Raw genomic sequence first — 25,464 nt, forward strand, 5'->3', positions numbered from 1 at the left:
AGAAGGCTGAGAGTTCGCTTAATGGACGCGATTTTTTTTCAAATAATCATATTACGATCTCCTGTAGAGGTTAAGTGGAATTTTTAATCCAATTTCGTGTGGCAGTGGTAGATAAGTTTTGTCGTGCACGCAAAAGTTTTATGAAACCACCGGGATAATGAGATGAAGCCTTCCCTAGGCTTACGTAAACTTCATTTTGAAACAATGTATCATGCCATTCGCAATTTCCATGAAACCGCTTTAAGTTTCGCCCGCTAATGAAGATATATAACTAATCATGCACTAGACAAACGCAAATTGGGAAACGGAAGAACTTTGATCGTCGGGCGAGAATATTAACGAATAAATTATTTAACGTGCACGTGTCTGAATTACTAGGATAAACCACAATAATGAAGTGGGAATATGTAACAATTATTGCTGCAATTTTCGAGTCGTAGTTACAGTTAGTGGGAAACGAGATTACGTTGAGGATCGATACACGTGAATCTGTTTTAGGAATGATTGAGAACCGAGACTTCAGTTTATTTTTAGTACAGTCGGCCGAAGATACGTTCAAATTGGATTTGTCTGGTCAATGAAGTTACAAAATGGCCACGGAGACTTGACAGAAAAAGACTCCAGGACGTGTAGTAAGAATAATTATGCATATTTAGTGAATTATGCATAGCCATTATCCATAGGTGTTGGACACTTCACAATTTTGCAAGTAATTATTGTCTCAGGTATGAGAGATTTATTGTATATTAATGGCACTATGCGCGGCCATAAATATTTCAACCCACCACCAGAGCCTAAATCGGCTTAAATTGTTACGAACCGGTTATAATATGATGTACTACGGTAATTAGGTACGCCATACTAATCGCGGGATTTGTGTTCGATGCAACCCATTCAAAAGCAATTCAATTGAATGATACATAATGCAGGTAAAAATAATTTTTGATCTATACGAAATATTGCAAAACATTTCATTTAAAAAAATGAATAAACAAAAACTAGTCAATGTTGTAGTGGGTCCTATAAAATTAGAATATTAAGATTTAACTTGTTTGTTCCGCCTGTAATAATTTTGAAAATCGAATCAATTTTGTACTACCATTTTCGCAACAATTATTACAATACTATCTCTACTTTTTATAATTTTATATAATTTCAGAAAGTATTTAAATTTTGCTGGAACTATATTCCGCATTTTTGCATGATCTTTCGCGAACAAATTCGAACTGAATTTGCTTAAATAAATTGTCCAGGATCAATCAGTAAGCAATATAAGCACAAGCAAATGCCCGAATCGGCAGCTATGCGAAATTGTAATTCGACTTTTTTGTTTGTAGTAGATGCGTGTAGACCTTCCAGATCTACTTTTTTCAAACGATTAAAATTTCTCCGGACGTTCTCCCTCGCTGTGTCTACAGGAAGATGGAACAAGTTTAGATAAACGGAACAGTTGGTACTGGTAAACGCACGATTAACTTCGACCGTCGGGGAATCGGAAAAAACTGACCGGGAACCGTGGCTCGAAGCATCGGCGATCGCATGAATATGGAACAATTGACGTTTCGTAGATAGAAATTCAATTCTCCCGTAGTAAATTACCGTTACTTCTGAATTTATAACACAGGCCAGGACATGTAACGGCGCCCGGTGTTCCCATGATGCATCGGTGGGAAGGTCCGCGGGGAAGGGAAGGGGCGCTATGCATAACCAAATTAGCCAATCGAGGAAACAATAGTGCAAATTACGTGGCCGACGTGAAGGACATGATTGGTCGATTTGCCCGTAACGCGCGCGCGCGTATGCAAATCGTCGAAGACCCTTGCGCAAATCCTCTTATCCCTGAGGAATTATCGTTAGCATTCACAATTCTCTGTGCCGCGGCAGAACGTTTATTAACCGGACGAGTAACGCGGCTGACGATAAATCTCCCCCGGAAAGCGTGATGCAGCTCCGCCGAATAGTTTCTCGAAGAATCGACATCGGATACCGTACGGTTACAGAGTAACAAAACCAGTTATTGTTGGACCGTACCCATTTTATGGATCGTTCCCTTTTCGCGACGACGGTTCTACTGAAACTTCTCCTTTGGAATTCGATTCGACACTTCTTATTTATTTCACGGGTAGTAGCTGTCGGAGAGTTTACTGGCTCTGTGCTTATGATCATTGAATCGGTAGTTGTTGAATCAACAGAGATAATAGTAATCGTAGTAATGTTTCAAAATGATATTTATGAAAAGATGATCACCACTAATTATTTGAGTGACCCAGAAACTAAATACATCGGTCAGTTTAATGGCAGAACATTTTTGTTTTTTATAGAACTCTCCTGCCAACATATGCGTGACAGTTTGCTGATTAAAATGAGTCCAAACACGACATAATTCGGATCATTTTTACATCTTTATCCACGATGCAGTGGAACCTGGACTGTCCGAATTAATCGTGTCAATCATCCAAACTGCGTTGTATTTGGAGTCATTTTAATCAGAAAACTGTCACGAATATGCCAGTAAAAGTTTCACAGAAATATAATTAAAAACGGAAAGGTTTTGTCACTGGATTATTTTTGTGTATTGTGTACTCTTCAGAAAATATGTTCAACGCCCAACTACACAAGGTTGTTTTAAAAATCTTTTCTATTACAATGAAGCAGAAAAAAATGTATAAACAAATTTTTCAGAACTTGTAACAAATAATTTCTATATGCCTCGTATATGATACATGGTCTGTTTGGTAAACTCTAATAGGCGAAACAGTAAATGATCCTAAAAGCACCATTAACTGTGTAGTTGTAGAGGAGATTTGGTATCCAAGAGTTACGGGCGATAATGGGCAGAGGAGAAGCCAGAAGTAATCTGTTTTGATTCTAACGATTGGATTGGGTTAACACGTACTAATCCCGGCTTAGGTAACTGATTACTCCAGTAATTATTCTACAGAAGAAACATAAGAAAGGTCCCACTTGGCAGACCACACTTGTGGAGGATATAAGAAAATTACTGTATTTCTTCGCACGGATATATTGTTTGTTTTTGTGTTTGTGTACTCCCCTATTTAACTGTGTATTCTTTTCAGTTGCATGGATCAGATGTCCGAACTCCAGCTACAACAACCACAAAATTACGAAAAAAACCTACCTCGGGGTTCTTCACCATGTAGTCGAGCTGCTCCTGCGTGGTGTACCAGCCCATGAATATCGGTATGAAGCTGATCAACGCTGGCAGCACCCACGCGCTGCCCAGCATACATCCGACGGTGCCCTGGCGCATGATAACGGTGTACTCGAGGGGGCTGACAATGGCGTAGTATCTGTCCACGCTGATGCAGCACAGATGTAGTATCGAGGCCGTGGAGAAATAAACGTCCAGGGAGTTCCACACGTCGCACATGAACCGGCCGAATAGCCATTTTCCACCCGACAACTCTGCGGAAGCGTTGAAGGTCATCGCGCACATCGCCACCAACAAATCGGCAGCCGCGAGACTAACAACGTAACAGTTCGTCACCACACGTAGCCGCCTGTGTCTTCTAACGCTGGCAATCACTAGTGCGTTGCCGAGCACCGCTGTTGTAATTATACTGCCCATGATAATCCCCTTGATCACCACCACGAACACGTTCACGTTCTCCGGCAGGTTCTCAACAGTTGGGTTCTCCACTGGGACCGAGGTCACATTGTTCGCTGCTGTGCTAGAAGATGTGCTAGCGTTGCTGGACGACGTGGTAGTTGGATCCACTCGGTTCGGCAAACTCGTCGTCACCGCTGCCATTACGTGCAACATGGTGGACCGGGCCTAGGATGATCCCCGACTGGTTTACGTCATGACAGCCGATCGTCCTCGGGTAAGATAGTCATGGTTGCTCCCAATCTCCTCTGCTACTGTCCAAATTCGATACAAAAAGGTGAAGACTGACTGGACAGTGTCTGCGTGTCTTCTGGGGCTAACAGTGCTTGCGACACCTTCGGCAAAGCAGTTGAAAAAGGACAGAGTCAAAAACAGAGCCTCAACAGTGGGAACTGTAAGATCCCTGGTATGCTACCGAGGAAACCTCCGAATCTCAGAACGAACAGAACCGTCAGGTCTGATGGTCTTACTTTAATCTTGAATAAGATGATGTTCCGCGTCTGGTAAGTCTCCAAGATCTAGATTTGATCTTGAATAAGATGATCTTCCAGGTCTAACAGCTTTTCGAGATCTTGTTTTAATCTTGAACGAGATCTTTTCTATGTTTGACCAATGTTCCTCTGATTATTGAATGTTTTCTCAGATTACTAGCTTCCAATTTAAAAGTCTTGCTTGAATCTTATTCTGGGTATTCCTTGGGAGAGAAGTGATCGCCCTGGGTCCTCAGGTGGGACCTTCTTTGATAGCTAGATGTCTTGCGATGGACAGCATGGCTGTAGACTTCGATCGTTGATCGAGAGACTCCAATGGTGCTCAAAGCACGAGTACACATTGTTATGAAATAGTTTTGTTGTGTTTCTTTCTGATTAAGTGGTTGGCCTATTTCACGGAACCACCATTTTGTGTGGCGAAATAGTCTGATAGTCTTGTGTCAGTACGTTGCACTGTACAGAGCGAAAGTCTCGTTCCCGCGGCGATGCACGGTTGGTATAATGCCGGCGCGGTTGTTTATCGGTTTGAACAAATGGTGTCGAAGGTATTAGCCTAATCCCACTTGCTTCTCATTCAACGCAGCCCCTGTAATTCAGAGATACAGGAAATCGATGGATTAGTGTGAGGGCTAGTTCTTACATTTGTTCGCGGGGATCCGGATAATGCTATTTGTCCGTGTAATTATTTGATCGTGTTACATCTAGCAAATCTGTTTGCCGCGAATCAATCTGATCTCTCTGATCTGTTTGAATATCGCTGTTCATGGAAGACGACGTGAAATTCGAGATAGTTAACTGGTGTAACTTGTGTGCAATTGTTGCTGCTGATATTTCGTTATAAAATAAATTATATACTGTGTTTTTAATACTTCTTTTAACAGAAATAATTATCATATTATTTTTAGAGGAGCATTTTCAAGAAGGGAGCAGTCACATCTTCAAGAAAAAGCACCCTTGAACTTGCCCGGTCCGCTCGCCTAAATACCAAAGGGGTCGCAAAATCGACCTAAATACGTTGATTACAGGAATGCCGCGAAAATTCGTGCATCGGCGACACTTCATCAAGGTCTTGGGGGAAGAAAAGGCGTCACTGTTGTACGCGTTCACGAGCCACAATGCCTACCGGGAAATATTAATCACCGAATTCCATATGCATAGCGACGGCCGGAGTGATTAAAGGGACTAGAGTCGCGCAACGGCAATTGCATCGGATTTGCAACCGGCAAACACTTTCAGGAAACGGCAATATGTAAAGCTGAAGGCGAGGTAATCCTTTGCGTGGCAAGTCGGCTCTGACAGTTTTCGACGTTCCCACCCTCTCGAGAATCCATCCCCCGGCTTTGAAATTTAATATTTCAATATTAAAACCATCGACAAACGGCTCTCCGGAACCTTTACTGACAACTTAAAACATCTCCCCGACGTGTTTGTAGCATTTCAACTGAATAAACTGTCGATTGTTGCAAACGCGGAACAACGGAAAGCTTTCACGCGAATCAAATGTGTACTCGCTGGCCAAACCGATTAATCTTTCGAGCTTTTTGACATTTTAACACCAAATCACTTGATTGAAAATGAAAGCAGTTACATTTTTTAGTTAAACAAGTACCTGTACGTTAATATATCAAAAGTGACTATTCATAGTGAAAACTTATGGCAAATATGTTTAGCAAATAGATGTTCTGCTAACCTCGCGTTGCATAAATTCTTTTCATATTTAATGTTACCTATATATATTCTGTTATTTGGTTGTGTTAGCCGATTTGGCAAATTAGCAGCTGAAACATAGTATTAAACAGAAGTGAAGATGTTCTTACAGCAAGCGGAAAGTATAACGAGGAGTTTATTCGAGTTTGTATAGCGACGCCATGTTGCATGAAAAGGTGTAGGAGTTGTTCTCAATTGTTATTCTATCAGTCTGCGCTAGAGGAAAAGTTCCGACCGTTTTCCGACGTGGATGTTCAGATTATAAAGCTACAAAATGCAGGTGCAAAATGGCTGCTAATAAATGTGATTATTTATGCTAATTCACACTTCCGTGTACGCATTCAGAAAAGTTAGGCACGTTCATTGAATGCTAAACTTTTGATGGTGTTTGCTATGAATGCGTAGTATTGTCTACGTAGAACTAATTAATTTATGAATTTTCTGCCATCTGAATTAATTCCTTTAACATAAAGCGTGCTCGATTTTCGTTAAAAAGATAAATCGTTTATTTTTAAATTTACTGAACTTTGTAACAACTATACTAATCTATATAAATATACAGAATCAAAATTTTATTAATTTTTGCATTTTAAGGCGATGTTGTCTTAAAATTAGAAGAATTTAACTCTAAAATCGTAATTTCTTGGTTGTGCCACTATAGTACCAAATGATATGCATGTAGTTTTTGAACATCCAAATCATTCGATCCTTTTCCAGTAATAAACCATCGTTCAATAAACTGTTTAAAATATTTAATACAAATAGCATGTCACAGCACGTTCTGAATGGTTGATTACGTACATTCACGGGTTTGCTTGTCCATTTAAATTAGTTGAACTCATTGTCAGTCCGAAACGGCTCTATCCGACAGGTTCATTCGACAGTGCATAAATTATATCGATTGGACCTTATTAAAATTTCATTTTATTGTGTGTCGCGTGGCTCCACATGTTGCACATACGCACAGAAATACTTACACGCGACTAATAAATTTATGGAATCGTGGTGATTCTTGAGAGATAGAGAGAACTCTCTTTGTTCGATTGCCAGGCATTCTGATCACACGAAAAATACATATTTTCTTTGCGTTATCGAAGACAAGAGGGCAGAAATTGCGAGGAACTCTGCGTTGCTACAATGAAACGAAATAATTTCTATGCGCCAAGATATGACAAGTTTATCCCTTCGGGACTTCGCGGAAATAGGATTTCAAAGAAACCAATTCGTTTCTGTTACACCAGGGCAACCATATCTTCGAGAGGCGGAAGAAAGCGCATTGCAGGATGAATGAAACATTCATACTTTTCGCGATGGAATCTTTAAGGACCTATTCTGGTCTTCTGGAAATTTTTCCGGAAAAACTATTGTACCTTTTGCAGTGGCATTTTGCACATATATTTATTGGCATTTGATGTACACGCGTGATTTTTTTCAGATAAAAATAATCAAAGTTACAGGAGTTATTTTTTTTCTAGATCTTATTTTGGAGAACATGGGTCCACGGTTGCCCTGATTCCGGACTTTCTACTAATTGAAAACAAAATATGGAGATATTTACTAATCAGTATGAACGAAAAAGAAATTAGATATCTGGATTATTTACGAGATGGCGGCATTTTATTGTGTCAACTAATATGGTGGCAAACGTGTCGAAAAAAGTGGTTTCGAGAAGAACTTGTTCAAAGATTTTCGTCTAGATATTCTACAACGCATGCACCTAAAGAAAATGCAGAATATCGATTTCTTGAAAATGAAAACCGAGAATGGCCCTTCAAGAAAACTGGTCCAGGCACGTGACCGGAATTCCTCTGTCCGAGCTCGTGAAAGAGTAACAACGCGGAAAAAAATGAGCCAAACAAATTAGGGAACTTCGGGGCAGGTTTCCGGAAGAACGATGACCAATTAAGCTGGAATTAAATGCGAGTGAAATGTTTCTCCGTTGAAAACCGACTGCGCGATGCGACCTCGTCACAGTGTATAATCTATTTCCATCTTATAATTAAAAAGAGAAAAAAGTCGATCGCGCGCAGCGACTGAAAGTTTAAATTGGAGACAACAAAGGGGGCAAACAGCTAAGAAAGTTGCTGGTATCGTACCACTTAAGGATTTTGGATCCTTGGTGAAATTTGGTATGCTTCCTTTAAAATTTAAACCGTGTAGGTTGAGCGATAGAGCGACATTTTGTTCAGACGTTTCAGAAAATAACTTAGTTATATGTATAATTCTAAATATGTAAGGTTTTGAAAACCGATTCAAGTTCTACCATTTTATTCAACATTTATTTGGCTTGGATTATTTCATTACAAACGATAAAATTGTGATGATTAGACATCGATTGGAAGAAATAGAAATCAAATAGAATGTTATTTCTTCACTTAATAATTTTAATAGATGCTAAATAGCACATTGACATATTTAAATTTTTCTACAGTTTCAAATTTCATCTACTCTTAGTGGTGATACAAAACAAATTTTCTGTGTAACTGACTGGTGTCCAGAATACATATTCTACTGCTTAGTTCGTATAGTCGAGGTTCTACTATATCTTGTATTAAACGAGTGAATATGATAAAAATTGTATCGAGTTTGGTATCATTTTAATCAGAAGAATGTCACAAATATGAAGGTAAAACTTTCACAAAAAAATGATTAATTACAAGAGAGTTCTGTCCCTGAATATGTATTGTCTCACCGATGCATCGCCAGTGACATTCCGAAGTTTTCAAGTACAGTCAAAGTGTCGATCTAATTTGCTCGGAATTACTAAGATCGAAGATCAGTTGTTTCTAGAATCGATTCTTGTCTCCATAAATCTCTGTTGTCCCATCATTCGCGGTACAAACGCATCGTTGGACGGGCGCGAAACGACGCGACGCTGGGGGCTTCCGTCACAAAGTGCATCGATGAGAAATCGCTTCATCCTGAGCCCGGTCTCCCTCCGGCTCGCCTCAAGAAAAACTTTGTTCAGCGAGCAGGCCGTAGTTTCTACTTAAAAAGTGATTGCACGAAGATGAACCTATTTGCGAGGGAGATTACAAGAGGCCGGGACGGAATTACACGGCGTGACGGTGAAATACTTTCTTCGTGGGAAACACGAAGTGGCCGCGTCGTTGCATGTCACCGGATATAATGAAAGAGCCAGCTGAAATTCTGGGCTGCTCCGTGCTCTGCTCTCGGGCCTTTAATTGCGACGCCGGGCATCGCGTCGCGTCGCATCCGTGGAACACCGACCCGACCCGACGGACCGTATTAAACCGGGAAAGAAACTAACATGTTCGAGCGAACATTTTGCGAAACGGGATCGCGATTCCTAAGCGACACCGCGTTACCCTCGCCATTTTCTCTATGATTTCCGAGGACGCGGAATGTAACCACTATTCTACGGTTTGCGGACACTGCTACAGCTTCATTTAAAGGTAAAAATAAAACAATATATTGATATAAACAATACTTTTTTGTTTTAGGCTGTGCCGTTGTGAAACGGTTCCAACATACTGGCGACACTTTCCTTATTAAAATGAGTCCAAACACGATACATTTTGGATCATTTTCATCCTTCAGTGCACGAAATAGTAGAGAAATTGTATTATAATATAAAGATAGGTCAGGATCATGAAATAGATCAAGAATAAATGGAGCTTTCCTGACAGGAAACCTGACTTATACACGTCAAGTTCCCAAGAACTGTCGAGAATACTATAAATATTGTTTGCAACGTATTTGTCGTTCATGGTGTCACTACGACGTATTGAGGCATGCCACGGTAGCATCCCCGTTCCACCAAGATTTCTAGACGTTGACACCTTCAGCCTTCTTTTGTGGAATCATATAAAAGAAGTTTAGCAAGAGGAAGCTGCTCTTGATAACACAAAGTCTCGTATCAGAGACTCGCATCAAAGATGTCATCCAGCAAAGTGGACGTGCAACTTTTGAAAGAGCGAAACTACCAGCCAGCAATAGATTGAATCAATATACTGTTGCTGATGGTCGTCTGTATAAACACAAGAGATTCTGAACATCTTCAAGAGCGTTCAATGGAGGCAAGTTTTGAATGGTGATAGATTACTCTGACTGACCTTCGATGGTTACGGACTGCATAACTATACGGATAAAAACATCCTTATAAAATAATAATGATAACCTCGACACTTCAGAAGTGAGTCCACGTAGAGAGAATTTGTGATAACCATGAGATGATCCCTTAGATACAGGGTGCTCAGTCAACCTTCATTAAAATAAATTGCTCGAGATTACTTAGAAGACAGTGTATTAATAATAACAACGGTTAAGATGGCTGACCACTGGCCTCAAATGGCTGATTGCCCTATGTTTCACTTGTCATTTGTTGAAGCAGCCATAGCACGTGAAATAATCGCATAGGAAACTTCAAATGGGACGCTCTGCATACCCAACGAATCTGCTACAGCAGTAGGAAGTTATACTCTAAAGAAATTAAAATTTTGCCAGCTTCTCGAGAAAACGCACTACTGTGCTCGACCCTCTACTGCAGCTGGAACGTAAACGTCTCCTAATGAACATGCGACCATGGAGTAAAATGCAGAGAACCGTCGCACCATTCTCCGTGACCAGTGGATTTGTAAAAAGCGTTTCGAGTGCCGCGAAAGTTTCCGCTGGCAGTGTAAATCAGTATGCTGTCTAGCCCGGAAACGGCCCATGCCGAAATTACTGGCCGTGAAACGCGATCACGTCGGACGGTTTCCCGAACTTTTAAACGCCGTCGTATAAATCGGACAGAATTCAATCTCACGGGCAGAAGGATCAAGTCAGGGATAGAGAGAGGGGGGAGGGTGTAGGGTTTTCGGGGTTCGGGGAAGCCTGTTCGCCCACACGGTACGGCCGGACGACAGAAAAGGAAGGAAAAGAAATGTGTGTCAATCGATAGACGTTATTCGGAGTATAAAACACGCGGAATGGATGTGAAACCGGCCGCCACGTTTCCGCGCCGCGATTTCCTTCGGGCCGATGCGATCCCCCGCGACGAATAGGCCGAACTACATGCCCGATAAAACATCACACTCTTCGGTATACTTCGAAGTGTTTAGGACTATTCACTGTGGTTTATTCATAAATTTTTTCGACATATTTCTCGCGATACTTTTTGCAGACACGTTAACATTCCTATTGTAATTCTAAGGCAGCAGCTGTTCGTTTAATGCAATCAGGAAATGACAAACACGTCGTATCCGTGTGTCCAATTTTATTAATAAATCCGTTTTTCCTTACGGCGTTTTCTTACATACTTCAATGACAATTTTGATATTTTAGAGCAAAATAGACCCAGGCCACATGAGTTGAAACTTCTAAATTCATACATTTATAATAACTTCGTTATTCTTAAGGACAAATCCTCTTTCGGCTATGTCTTCGACAACATACAGTTTGATAAAACGCTAGCATAAGTCATCATCATCTGCTCTACCTCCACGTGGATACAGTAAATGCGCGGGGCGGTCCTTTATTCGTCGAATTCAATTTCAATCGCAGTATTGCTCGATCTCCTCCGATTCGCGACGAGCCGAGCGCAGCCCGGGCTCATTTTCTCTCAATTTGTCCGTCCAATAGAGGACGTGGCTCGGAGAGGAGGTAGACAGTAAAAGTCAAAGCCTCGTTCCGGAAAGAATTAGTCTCGGGACGCCATCAAGCCGAGCGAGCGCAATAACGGAAACGAGCGAGTTCTGGTCCTGGCGAAAAGTTCGGTTTCCGAAAAATTCCACGAGGTGCCCGGCCAATCACGGATTCGTCGAAATTGCCGTCGGAGACACGTAAACAGAAGACCAGCTATCGCTGCACCCAACAGCGAATCTATAGATAATAATTATGCAATAATTTATGCAAAAGAAATACTTTTAAACAGGAGTTGAATAAAAATTGCTCCTATTAAAAATCTTGAGAAATTGAAAACGATATTTGCTAGTTTTATTATTAGACAGCGGATTTTATGCATTTATGACAAAAATGAATAGGTGTAATTTGAAACGGCAAAAACAGAAGAATTTAAAAATACAGTTGTATTATTTTCAATCTATTAAACATACTAAGAAAGAAAATAAATTTCCATTTCACTCCAGTTTAGTTTAATTCAGGCATAAAATTTTTATTTTGCATAAAGATCTGCTGTCTAGTTATTATGAAAAAATATTCTTACTATTTTTTTCACATAATCATGTGTTGCAACGAGTCTAGAGAATACACTACAAAATATTATATATTATTTCTAATTAATAAATATTTATTCCACTCTTGGCTGTAGCAATTGAAGCACACAATTTTTATTTTCCATAACAGTCCAATTGTGACTAAACTGCGGATTTTAAAATGCGGTAATCTAAAAATCTGACTGTATTACTTCTAGCTTATTGAAATTATTAAAATCAGAAATAAACGTCTAGCTCCTGTGTACTACAGTTATACGTACAATTTTTATTTTGCATAAAACGACGCAGTCTGAAAATTCGTAATCTCTTCACGAATACTGTTAGCTCAAATTCCTCTGGAGTAATATCGAACCCGGAGCAACTAGAAAACGAATTGAAGCAGTAGAAATGATCGTTTCTCGTGTTATTAATTTTCTAGACGCCGACTACCGTGGTCGTGAAACGTATTGTTTCGAACGTTCTATGCGTCGTGGTTGGAAAATACGATGATTGAACATTCGAGAAAATAAAACGTGCATAAAGCGAGCAATACGAGGAGAGTGTGTATAATAAAGCGAACACGAAGCTATCGGAGTGCAATTTTCGGAAGAAGACGTTGATATCGGAACGCGGTCGCGCCATTTCCCGTGTCTGGGACTGGTGACGTGTACAATTTATTCCGGAACCATTTTTTTCCACAGCGCTCCGAAAGAAGCGACGTCTCTGGACGAAACGGACAGGATGTTAATTAACGTGTCGACCTAGCCAGATTCAATTCCAATTTCATAGCATGCGAACTGAAGGCAATTTACTTGGCCGCGGAACGAAAATGGACGCACCAACAGTTTCGTTTAATTAGTTCAAGATAAGGGAGGTTAATTACACGGCCTTTTCTATTTCCCGCTCTCGTCTCGCGTCCCCGGGAAAACTGCGAAACCAAGTTGCCGCAGCCTCGGAACAGCAAGGAAGAAATTTTCTTTCTTCTCGGTGAACGTGTGTCCTTTCTTTTCTTCCTTCCATTTCTGCTTCATGTTTTTCGTACTCGCGACTATTAATCGCGCGGCGCGTTAGCGTGACTCCCGAGTTAACGCGAATACATTTCCATCCATGAATAAAATGGAAGCTCGAAGAAACGACGGCCCCGCGGTTAATAATCGCGCCTTTTGTGAGGCATGATTTCTTTCCATGGATTTTTTCTCAAAAATTAAACATTTCTTTCGATTTAGGATATTTCCATTCCCTATGATTTTTGACATTTTATGTACATGAAATTGGTACAAATACAATAAGTATAATATTTGCGAAATAATGTTAAAGAACGCGGAATGAAAACATTTTTTTAATTACTACATTTTTAGCCACGTTTTCCAATGGTTTGCCGAAATAAGGATCTAAATGTTCAATAATTGATTAGTAGACAGGGGATCTTTATGCAAAATACAAATTTTCTACCTGAATTGCAACAAACACGAGTAAAATAGAAATTTATTTTCTGTCTTAATATGTTTAGTGGGTTGGAGATAATATAACACTATACACCCTTAAATTCTTCTAATTAATTTGCTATTTGAAATTACACCTACTCATTTTTGTCATAAATGCATAAAATCCGCTGTCTATTGATTAGATACCGATATATTTTATATAATCTGGACAATATTTTGAATAATGCTTGCAAAATAATAAGAAAGAAAATCTTATACTTAAACTGGCCGATTATTTTACAACCACCGCGCTCCGACAACTTCAACCCCGACAGTCATGAATCACGCCATTAACGATCGAAGACAATAAGAAAAGGAATTTCCTTGACAGTTTCCCCACCCCTCAACCTAAAGTCCTTTCGGCGCAACAGCGCGCAATTAACAAAAGCTACATTTCCCTACCTAAATCCACCCTTAACCAATCACGAAAAATGACAATCGCAGAACTAGTTTGATCGTGGTCGGAGTAAGTTCTTCCCACTTGCGCTGTCACAATTTTGAAAAGTTTGTTGTGTAGTGTTTAGTAATTGTGTAGAAGTGTCGTGTTTTGTGCTTCACAATTATTAAGACGTATTCACGTAAATGGCTGTGTCTTCTTGTGGAACCGACGAAGGAACAGAAGATTCTGAGAAAATTGTAAGTACCTTGACTTTACATTAGTATTCTATAATGTTGGATTAGTATTCTTATGTATAACAATGGATATAACGTTTTCTTTCATATTTTGCAATTTGAAATTTGTGATCTGAATGGACAGGGGGACGACGATTTTAAATTAAAAAATTTTTAAATGAATGTCCCTTTAAATTTCGTTTGTCTCGAGGCATGCACACGATTATGTTCTGTCTCATCGACACGGTCAGGTGGAGTGTAGCAGTAGATTTTTGTCTATACGTGTAACTCAAGAACTATTTGTTTGCAACATATGGTTCCTTTAAAATTCTTTCTTTTTTCGATGAGTGGAAGGTGTTGATGCAAAAACAAACTTTAACAATTTTCTTTGGTATAAATACTTTTGCGGAAAGTTTCTTTTACAAATGTCCACCGATCCAGAAGTGTAGATTCACCCCTAGGACAGATAAGCATTACTTTTTATACACCCTGTACATCACACAATTATAAATTGTACGAGTTCGAACATTTGAAAGCTACTTTCAATTATTTGTGCTGCATTACGGACAGTGCAAAGAATAAAATAAAAATAATTTGATGATTGGTTCCATCAAGATAAGAAATTTGGAAATTACAGTAATTAATTGAAGTAAATAATCAAACGGTAAATTATGCCAGCTGCAAACATGCTAGAAATATAATGTTGTACTTTTAAGAAAATGATTATTCTGAAATTATCAAAATGATATGAATAATGGTGTCGATGAAAGATTAATATAATAGAACAAGAAATGAGATATAATTATTTGGAATTTATAAGTTATCATAAGATATACCACAATGCGCCAAAGTGTGTCACATTAAGGCTACTTCTGGATTACATAAATTTATGCTAATATATGAAACCGTACTATGCGGGGCGCAGAAAACTTTTATTTAAATTTCTGTGTAACAGATGTTCCTCAATTTCAAAGCTATACGATCTCCGCTCTGTATGTTTACCATATAAATTATATAATGAAGTAACGTCACGAAACACTACCGGAATAAAAATAGCAACAACAAAAATTAATGTTAAATTACTGTTATAGAGGATAACTTTAACTTTTCCATTACCTTTGATATTTTTGAATCACAATTTCTACATCGAATATTTTCATAATTGTCCTCAACTTTTACACCATACTTTATTTTACACCATACTTTACATATCTTTTTCCATTTTTATTTTATCATATTAAATTTCTAGTTGTGATGGAATATTTCGCACAGAAGAATATCTTGTCTAATTATTCGGTTCGCTTTATTAGAAAGCAGTAATACATTCCGATTTTAAGTAGAAGCAAAATGTCGTTTGTTTTTACTTGGAGATTTTCTACGAAATTTAATCGACTTCTTCTGATCCACCCGAGATTGTATTTATTTAATTAGGTTTAAACACTTCATGTGAATGCTCTAGGAGAAAGCCACGCAAAGGCAGCGCGGAAAAAGCTAACCTCATAGCCCACTAAAGCAGAAGTGCACACAATGGCTGCATATTAAATTTCTCTGCTGGCGAAAGCAAAGGGAACGCTACTGAAAAGATTTTTGAAAGTTTCCGGGCCATCAAAGATTAACATTTTGAAAGAAAACTGGCGATACGATTCTCCTAATTGTACAGAGCAAACAAGGGTGTACACATTCAGTACAATATTAAAATTATTCATTTATCTACTTAATCTAAATTCTCTAATTATCTAAGTAGAGGCAAGTAAAATAAAAATTATTCAGTAAAATGCATATTTGGCTTTTAAAAATACCAAAAATTATTTAACAAAAAACAATATATGTATTTTGACATTTTTGAGAAATCTATTTTCCTATTTGCAATTTCTTTCATAAGTATCAGACTGCAGGATGAAACAGTAAATAGTATTAACATTGCAAGAAACAGGAATTATTTGCAAATACTAATGAAAAAACTACGGATTTTCATGCAAAATAGGAACCAAATAGGAATTGAATTGTTTCTTTAATAGTTTCGATATATTATTGATAATAGTATTCTTGAACCCTTTAATCTTCTTACTCCTTTATATTTGAATGCTCATAGACTGACTAATTTTCGTATATTATTTCATAAAAATCAGGATGATGAACAAATTCAATGGATCTATTATAAAAGTTTATATCATAAGCATAGAGTACAGATGTAATTAATGTTTCTTACTATTCCTGTTTATTTGAAAAATGTGTAAATACTATAAATGCATACAATCTACAAATTAGTACATACAAAAACACAAGAAAATAATTCTCATCAGCATTAGTTATAAATAGACTCCGGATGTTATGTTATAAAAATAAAAAGTTTGTGGATCAATTGCAAGACGCAAGAACTAAGTATAAATTTATATTGTTGTATAAATATGTATATTAATACTCTTAAAGTCTTTTAATATTTTCACTGTTTTAAATTGCACTTGTTCATTTTTCTTATAAATGCATAAAATCCGAAGTCTACTGTAGTAATAAGTGACTTGTCATGAAGTTCCAAGAAAATGAAATAATTCTTTGATTCATCCTGCAGGGAAATGCAAAATTTTATGAACAATATTTCTACGGTATGACAAGGTGTAATTATTTGTACAATCAATTACAATCAGAGCACATTTCACCAATGTCGGATTCAGGCATGTCCCCTGGCGACCGATTTCTATTCAACAAAAGCGAGACGCGCTCTGACAAAACAGAAAGGATTTGCGGCAACTGTCGCGCGTAACTTCGCCCATCCAGCGCTAATTACCGCTAGCAATTAGCACGCTCGCCTCTGCGGAGGTGCGTAACGCCTATCGGTTACGAAATGAACCGGAACAATTACCAATTGGCCTGATGCCGTTCTATACATATATCGCTCTCGTCGCCCGTTTACTTCATTGTGTAGCGAAACGATCGAAATTTGATCATTCGCAGAATAATATCGGTATATTAGGTCATCCCATAAATTCGTGCCGTTTTTCGAGTAGTTGCATGTTAATTTTGTAAACATGCCTTTAAGGGTGTAGACTCGTTTTCCAGGATTGCAAGGATAATACTCTCGATAATACAAAAATGAGGTTTTTCAGTAGTCAAAAACGCTAAACTGGTGGTAAAAATGATAAGGCACCTCAAGGTTTTTAGCAATGAACATTCATTTGTACATATATAAACGTAGAAAGTGAATATATACAACAAAATAAGGCATTGACGTTTATATAACATACTAAAAATTGAATAACTCGTTCAAACCATTTATTATTTCTACAAAAATTGACTTTTAGTGTGGACAAGATGATATGGTACTTTGAATATAAAATGAGAAAAGTATTAGAATTCAACAAAATTACACAATTTTTACAACTTTACGTTGTACCACTTCAATCGTTCCTTCTTGGTAAACTTCTATCTAGATTTTTTATATCATTTTGATGTATGCTTTCCCAAACTTCTAAAATTGCTGATTTCAATTCGGATACTAATTTTCATTGTGAACTAACAAGTCACCTTCAATAACGTCATCTAATAGTTTCATTTAAGATTGCAATGTAAAAGAAAATTTCTATGCTTTCTTTTGGTACAGCACAATTATTGGAACTTCTATTAATTGGGGTCCGGTAGGTAAAGTGGTAATTAAACACAAATTCTACGGAGAACCGCGTTCAAAGCCACGATGACGTTTGTGAAACTAGGGAAGCTCGAATCGTTCCAATCGAGCATTGCACAACATTCGCAAGAACTATGCAAGCGTTGACGTATTAACTGTTGTAGATCAATCATCAGTGTAGATAAAAGATCGATCTAGGCCGCTATCGACCTCAAAAGTCCTTTTTTTCGTTTACGAGGCGTAATTTGTATTATTCGGAAGCATACAATTGCGCATGTAGCTATTGTCATAGCTACATGCTGCCGTATAATGCAAATTACGCCTCATAAACGTAAAAATAGGACTTCCGAGAGTGATTGTGGCCTAGATTGATCTTCTATCTAGCGCTTTTGACTACTGAAATTCCCATCATTGTATTATCGAGATAAGAGAACGCGCATCCCGCACCCCTGCAATTCTGGAAACGAGTTTATTGCTTATATTATTATTATTTTTCGTTTTTTAATTGTTTGAGGTATTTTCAGAACATCTGACATCTCCTCAACTGATAAATTTCGTGTTTCCTGTACAAGGTCTCGAAGTTTATCTTCGTCTGTCTGAAAAAGACGCTCGGGGAACGTTCCTCGTCATCTAAACAAAAATTCCCACCTCTAAAACGTTGAAACCACTTCCTACAAGCACGAGATGAAAGCACGCTTTCTCCGTAAATAGCGCATATGTTGTTCGTGGCGATTGTTACTGAACTTCCTTCCCGAAATTTATAGAACACGAGATGTCGGAAATGGATACGCATTTCGCTCATGATTATTCACTGCTAGAAATGTGGAAGGTATTCACTGTGTTTACTATTTCACGATCTTATAGCCACGAAAACCTTCTCTAGATTGTTCCCGAACAGCTACGCTTAAGTGCATTGGTCGCCGCAAAGTTTATAAATCGACGCATGAAATTTATACGCAAAGATCGGCACGAACTTATGGGATGACCTAATATTGTGCCTTTGCTATTTCGCGAACTGTACAACGAAACGTTTGCATAATTTCGCGATCAGGACGCGCGCGTTGAAAATGTCTAACGAAAGGCCATTTTGTACGGCGGCGAGCTCCAATCGGATATCGCCGGAAGTGTGTATCGCTATTTCGGACTGTCGAGTGGAACGGAACTGTTCATTATACTAAATACTCGCGAACTATTCATTACGCGAGATGGGCATTGTGTACGCACTACACGGGAAACTTGATTTATAGCGTTTGAGCCGACACCGATCACGAACGATTGGGCGCTATTTTGTTCGAGATTTTATAGTTCTGACGGGGTGAATTTCTTTTGGAGAAGAATTAATAACGGGGTGAGTGACGGTAATCAATCTGATATTTTAACAGTATATTTAGTTAAATATATACTGTCCACATTATTTACCATAATTTTTGTTTCTTTTCTTATCATTGTCATTTTAGTAAACTTCATCTTGACTTGACTTGAAGTCAATCAAGTTAAACTTCATCTCGTCAACTTTCGATTTTAATTTTATTTTTTAATTATTATTTGTGTGTGGAAATTCATTGTTTTTATCAATATGCGTATTCAAACACATTTTTACTATTTTCACAATTTAAATTATCATCCGGAGAAACAAACCCAATCAATTAAAATAATTCTATTTCGACCAGTTTTTAAAAATGTTTTTAACCAAATATTTTCATGAAAGTGACTTTGTATAACAATGTTTCGTAAAAATCGATACTTCTCATTGAAAAATTAGTTCTCCAACTAAACTGGTTGATCTCGTGAGAAACGATTTAGATTAGGGTTGTTCCAACCCATTATGATGTACAATCTTTGAAGTAGATGTGTCGATGTTCTTTTATGGTCACCTGAATCTTTCATTGGACTTCAGAGGAAGACTGAGTATCGTTCGTGGAGCGTAGATACCAAGGAAAATCGAGGAGCAGTGACCCTTGACCCCGAATCATACACTGGATATAACTATCGCCAATGAAAAGTTCTCAAGCGATAAATACGGAACGTATATGTACAGGCTGTATAAACAGTAATGGTCTAGGGGTGAATCTACACCTCTGGATCGGTGGACAATTGTAAAAGAAACTTGCCGCAAAATTGTTTGCAACAAAGAAAATAGTTGTTAAAGTTTTTCTGTTAAACAACTTCCGCCTTCTTTTCGTTATAAAAAATGACTACCTATTTATCGTAATTTTAACATCCTCTAAGAAAGGAATAAAAGTAGTAATCTCAGTATGTAGTAGTGACTTTACTAAAATGGAGCAAGAATTCATTAAGTCATAAGTCCATGAACAAAAGAAAAAATGTATACGAATATACATATACTAATATATTAAATAATTTTGTAACTAAAATATTCATATGTATATTGTCATATTGCAAGGTTATTTCAGCTGTCTATTACACGTGTCCAACAAAATTCGTTTATAACATATCTACAGCCCGCAATCAAACAAATCGTTTCAATCAATAAACATGCTAAATTTCAATATAATTATGAATATGATCATTAACATCAACATTAATAATTGTGTAACACGAACGTCCTACACACTTCGAGCTAACAAAAGCGAAATTTGATACCCCTACCCACCACCTACTCGTAATATACCATAGTTGACCCTAACCTCAATACTCCATAAAGGTAATACGCCATAAACTTCCACACACTTTGAAGATTAAAAATGTCCCATCCTATTTTTGTAATTATGAATATATGCATTAACATCGACATTAATATTCGTATAATACAAGAGCAAAATTTTACAACTCTACCAATCAATTAATCACACTATACCATAGCAGACTCTAACCTCAATACTCCATAAAAGTAATACGCCATAAACATTCACACTTTAAGACTAAAACTATTTAACACTAAACCTACCACCACCGGTCAAAATGATCGGTGTTCCAGATTTATTATTTTACATTTATTGAAATAATAAAAATGATTTTATAATAATTGATCGTACAAATATCTTTAGTAGAGCACGTATTATAATAGGAGCCGCACAAAGTGTAAATAGAATCTATCTTGTCATTTTTATAAGAGAACATATGTACCAGTTACTTTTAAGGCTCGGTAGGTTTAGTGTTAATTCTATTTTGCGACAAACAAATGATTCATAAATAAAGCAGAATGACTGGAAATTCGGTGGATTTTGATACGAGAAACAGTCCGCTGTTGAATAGCCTTTGGAAAAGCTCGAACAGTTATCATGTTAATGAATCCGTCAGGCATCATTTTCAAACGTGACGTTGCGTATTTGCTTGCGTCTGCATCCGCATGTTTTATGCATTGTTGCAACGAAAGGAATTAGTAGAATGGGCATGTAATATATCACGCACATTAAACTGGAAGAAATTTACAAATGGACGCCGTCTCTAAAGTGTAAAAGATCTCGCATATTTTCCGTGCCTCGTCGAGCAAAAATCTGAAAGTTACGGGCTGGCTATATTTCACGGACCGCCAACAGGAAGAATCCAAAAAATGGGAGCCTCGTATTTTACGAGCGCTTGAGACAGAAGAATTCTGAAGATCCACGTTGGTCTCTAAACTTCTCCGAGTGAAACTTCAGAAAAAGGTTAATCTACTGTCCAATGCGAGCCAGCGAAATAAAACGAAGATAGTCGAACATTTTCCTCACTTCAGGACTGGAACTCATTAGACTGGTGCATCATATATCATTCTTTACATTAACGTATTAAATCCCCTTTTACAATCTCTCACAAATAATAAGTCATTATTAATTAAAATAATTATATGAGTGGGTTTAGCAGACTCGTAAAAATTGAATTAAATTTTCAAATATTTTATTTTACAATAACTGACATATATAACATAAAATATATAATTCAATTGAATCGATTATTGTTTCTAGTTTAATGTTGAAATATTCGAATCACTAACACAAGAAATAAACATTTGTTCATCTTTAACGCCTCTAAATGATCTATAGAAAATTTTCTTTTGTTCGAGGACCTACAGTCTAGTTGTAACTTGTACACGATTGTATTTTGTTGTAGGAAATTATTGGGACGTATATTTTAACACAAAATTGCAGTCAAAATGTCTGCAACTTCGGTAATTACGAAACAAGTATTGTGAGACCTATTTCGATCAATGAGGTAATTCCAGTACAATGAATAAACTTTGAACAACAATAGCTCTCGTTTTCATTGTACGAGGCAAATAATAGTATTGTTTAAAGTTTCATATAGGATGACAACGAGCTACAAGGCCTATACAAACACGTACAATTTAACTCTTCCGCAATCTTCAAAGTTTCCCAGCATTCCCAGCCATAAACTTCGAGGACAGCTCTGTCTTCGAAGACATAAAACCGCGAGCGTCTAGCGTTTCGTTCACATCAAAGAACGAGAGCCCTGAAAGCAACTGAACGCAGACAGGAAGCACCGAAGTGCCCTCGTATATCCTTAAGTACTTAACCAGCACCCTCTCAAGTCGTTCTCGAAGTACAACAAAGAAGAAAACAGTCTTATACACCGAAACATATACCAGATGTGTGGAACACGATTGAAAATGGAACTAAACATCTGAAGATTGCAACAATCATTCCGATAGCGAAATCGTAATTCATTTTATGAACAGTGTTTAGACACTTCTGTCACTTTCACTCGGTAACTTTCCCTCTGACTACCCCTGGTATCAGGGGTGAGAGCAGCGAAGAAACTCTCTACAGAACAATGTAGAATTAGAACTTTTCGCGTTAAGAAACGATTATAAGAGAGGCAATCAACCCCTGAAACTTGACTCGATAAATCATTCACGCTGCGATAATTATTCATCAAGTGTACCAGGGAATTGATAGTTTAGTAGACGAAGGACACAAGAACTGCACTGAACATGCACTTCGCAAAATCATCCCTTAAAAATCAACCCCTAACTAATGTGGGGTGTTCTTGGAATTGTTTCAATTTTAAAACTGCACAGAATAATTATTAGTTTCATAGATGTAGGATCCAAGAATAATTACTTGTACTTGGCAAATCAACCCTTAGGAATCAACCCCTAACTAATGTGGAATGTTCTGGGTAATGAAAAGTCTAGTTCTAGTCCTTTGTACCAAAATATGTGTAATTTAAAAAACAATGGGAAATCTAGAAAAGATGTTCATTTTATAATATTTACCCTCGTAGTAGAACCACCCCCTAAAGCAATTATTCTGGAGACTGGGCACTTGTGAGAAATGAGAACCTAAGAAAGAATGATAGATGTCTTAGAAAGTCCACTCTCTTGGCAGAACTGACTCCCAACACTTTCAACTTGGAGAATTGCAGCATTCGCTTCATCTTAAGACTACACGGAACACTTGTTATTGAAAGAAATAGAAAACTCGAAGACAATGATAAATATCTCACAGAACCACCTTCTTGACAAATCATCCCCCAACACTTTCAAGCTGGCAAGTTGCCGCAGTCGCATCAATTCTAAAACTGTGCACACACTTACTATTCCGAGCAACGCGAATGTTAGAGAGAATGATAAATGCGTTAGAAAATTCTTCTTGTTGATACAACAAACCCTTGAAACATTCAATTAAAAAACTTTCTCTAATCTACACATTTTAAAAATAGACAGAGAAATTGTTACTGAAAGAAATGATAAACGTAGAGAGAATTCTTTCAAAATCAACCCCCCACATTTTCAATTAGAAAAACTTCCCCAATCTCTTCACAAATGAAAATGTACAAGCATTTGTCAATCGGAAAACAATGAACTTAGTTAAAATAATAATAATCTCACAAAACATACTCTTTGGGTAAACCATCCCCTATACCACTAGCCCTGAAAGTTGTCACAGTTGTCTCAATTCTAAAACAACACTCGTGCCATTCAAAAATTGCAGAATCTGAAGAAGACAATAACCATCATCCAAAAGTCACCCTCTAGACAAAACCACCCCCTACACGTTCAACCGGGAATGCCGCAGTCTCTTGAATTCTAAAGCTACACACAACACTTGTTATTCAAAGAATTCATGATGCAGAAAACCTGCAAAATATCTGACAAAAAACCACCCCTTCCTAGACCCAACCCCCCACACTTCCAATCATGAATATTTCCACAGTCTCAAAGAATTTAAATAATCCAGGAAAAATGGAAAGTGTCTGTCAAAAATCTACCCCTTTGGAAGAACCAACCCCCTCACAACCTGTGAAACTGCCGCAGTCTCATGAATTCTAAAGTTACACAGGCCACCTGTAATTAAAGAAGATATGAAAAATCAAGAATATCTGCCAACCTTTCATCCCCTTGGTAAAACCAACGCACACATGTATGTACAAGAAATGTGTAAACTGAAAAATATCCCACAAAATCCACCCCCTCGGTGAAACTAACCCCCCCACATCTTGAACCAGAAAAATTGCCGCAGTCCCTATACAGAGCATTTGTTCTTAAAGAAAATAGGGTAAATGGAAAATGTCTGACACAATCCACCCCCGTAGAGAAAACCTACCCCCAACACTTTCACCTTTGTTAATAAAAAAAATGTGTAAAGTGCAAAATATTTGACTAAGTCCTTTCTGTTAGCAGAACCAACCCCCAACACTTCGACCCGGAAACTGACCTTCGCACCGGCGGTCTGCTGTCTTCATCAAGACTCCGGTCGCGCGTTCACCCCCGCTAACTAATGTACCACACGAACTTTTTGCAACCACCCCCTTTCACAGGTATCCGTTTTCAGGTAAGACACAGCCGTAAGTTAAGTCTGAAAATTGCCGTCGGGACTGTGGTATCTTTCGATCGGCCTGCTCGCCGGTGTATTTTCACGAAGTTCACCCCCGATTGGTGTGTTAAAAGGGTTAGCCGTTGGCAGAAGGGCACATTTTCATTCATCGTTTGGAGCACACGGTGTAGAAACGCGATCGCGGATGCAGCCGCGAGGCCGGCCGCTCGTTTCAGCGGTTCGGGGCGCACTGTCCGCTTCCGGAAGACACGGATCGGTTCGCCTAACCGCCGCGGAAGGCGCCACCCGTGTCGAAAACAACCCCCTCCGGTGTCAGCAGGTGCGTTGCACCAAGTCGCCGGCGAGGAAAGTGGGGCGGCGGTGCATTCTGGAAGGGATGCAATCCTCCTCCGCTTATCGCGACGCTCTGGCAAGTGCAAGGTTAATTGGCAGACCCGAAGGGGATGATTTTTCTTGGCACGCTCGTGCCGTCTCGCCCGCGGCCGGATGTTCCCTCGAAGGGTAGTTCGTGACAGGACTTCCTGGCGGGGATTAGGTTTTAGGGGCTCCCCGAGGATTTGCCGGGATTTTCTGTTTCTTAAAAGGCTGGATTCTCGGAGACGGTACGGGAGCACGGTGCAACCCCCCGACTGATAGACCGAGGGAATTTGGGGATGAAAGTCTGCTTGGGATTCGACCGGCTGAGTTTTCATTGATATCTGTGTTTAGTAGACGATTTTTCTTTGGTATTGAATCGTGTCGTGGGGAGTAATGTGGCCGCTCAATGAACCGTGGATCCTCGAGGGGACGACCACGATCAACGATTCATTTATGTGGACTTCGACTAAGACCATTTTGACTCAGCGTTTTCAGCATGATGCGGTACGTGTGGAAAAGATGGGCACGATGTCTGTGAACAAGTTAATAGAAGCTTGATTGCTGAGAAGTGTTATGATATAGTGGTGAGACAATACTAATCGTCCGTTGTTTTTGATTATCTTTTTAATAAACTTTTTACTAACATACCGTCGGGGATAATATTAAGTGAA

At 38.4% G+C, this 25,464-nt stretch overlaps 1 protein-coding gene across 4 annotated transcripts in view; it reads right to left on the reverse strand.

Moving 5' to 3' along the window:
- The window catches only part of LOC143215824 (octopamine receptor beta-1R), a 222,576-nt gene extending 197,896 nt beyond the window's left edge, over positions 1-24,680 (reverse strand). For 3 of the 4 annotated variants that reach the window (XM_076438363.1, XM_076438362.1, XM_076438360.1), the window contains exons 1-2: positions 24,317-24,680; positions 3,140-4,705 (exon numbers count right to left, since the gene is read on the reverse strand). In XM_076438363.1, coding sequence (XP_076294478.1) covers positions 3,140-3,784 — 645 coding nt within the window. In that variant the 5' untranslated portion in view covers positions 3,785-4,705; positions 24,317-24,680. Of the gene's footprint in view, positions 1-3,139; positions 4,706-8,518 lie in introns of all 4 variants that reach the window. The other variant, XM_076438361.1, reaches the window with a different exon arrangement.
- Between the last annotated feature and the right edge of the window lie 784 nt (positions 24,681-25,464).

Source organism: Lasioglossum baleicum, chromosome 14 (assembly GCF_051020765.1).
Source record: "Lasioglossum baleicum chromosome 14, iyLasBale1, whole genome shotgun sequence".
Lineage (NCBI taxonomy): Eukaryota > Metazoa > Arthropoda > Insecta > Hymenoptera > Halictidae > Lasioglossum > Lasioglossum baleicum.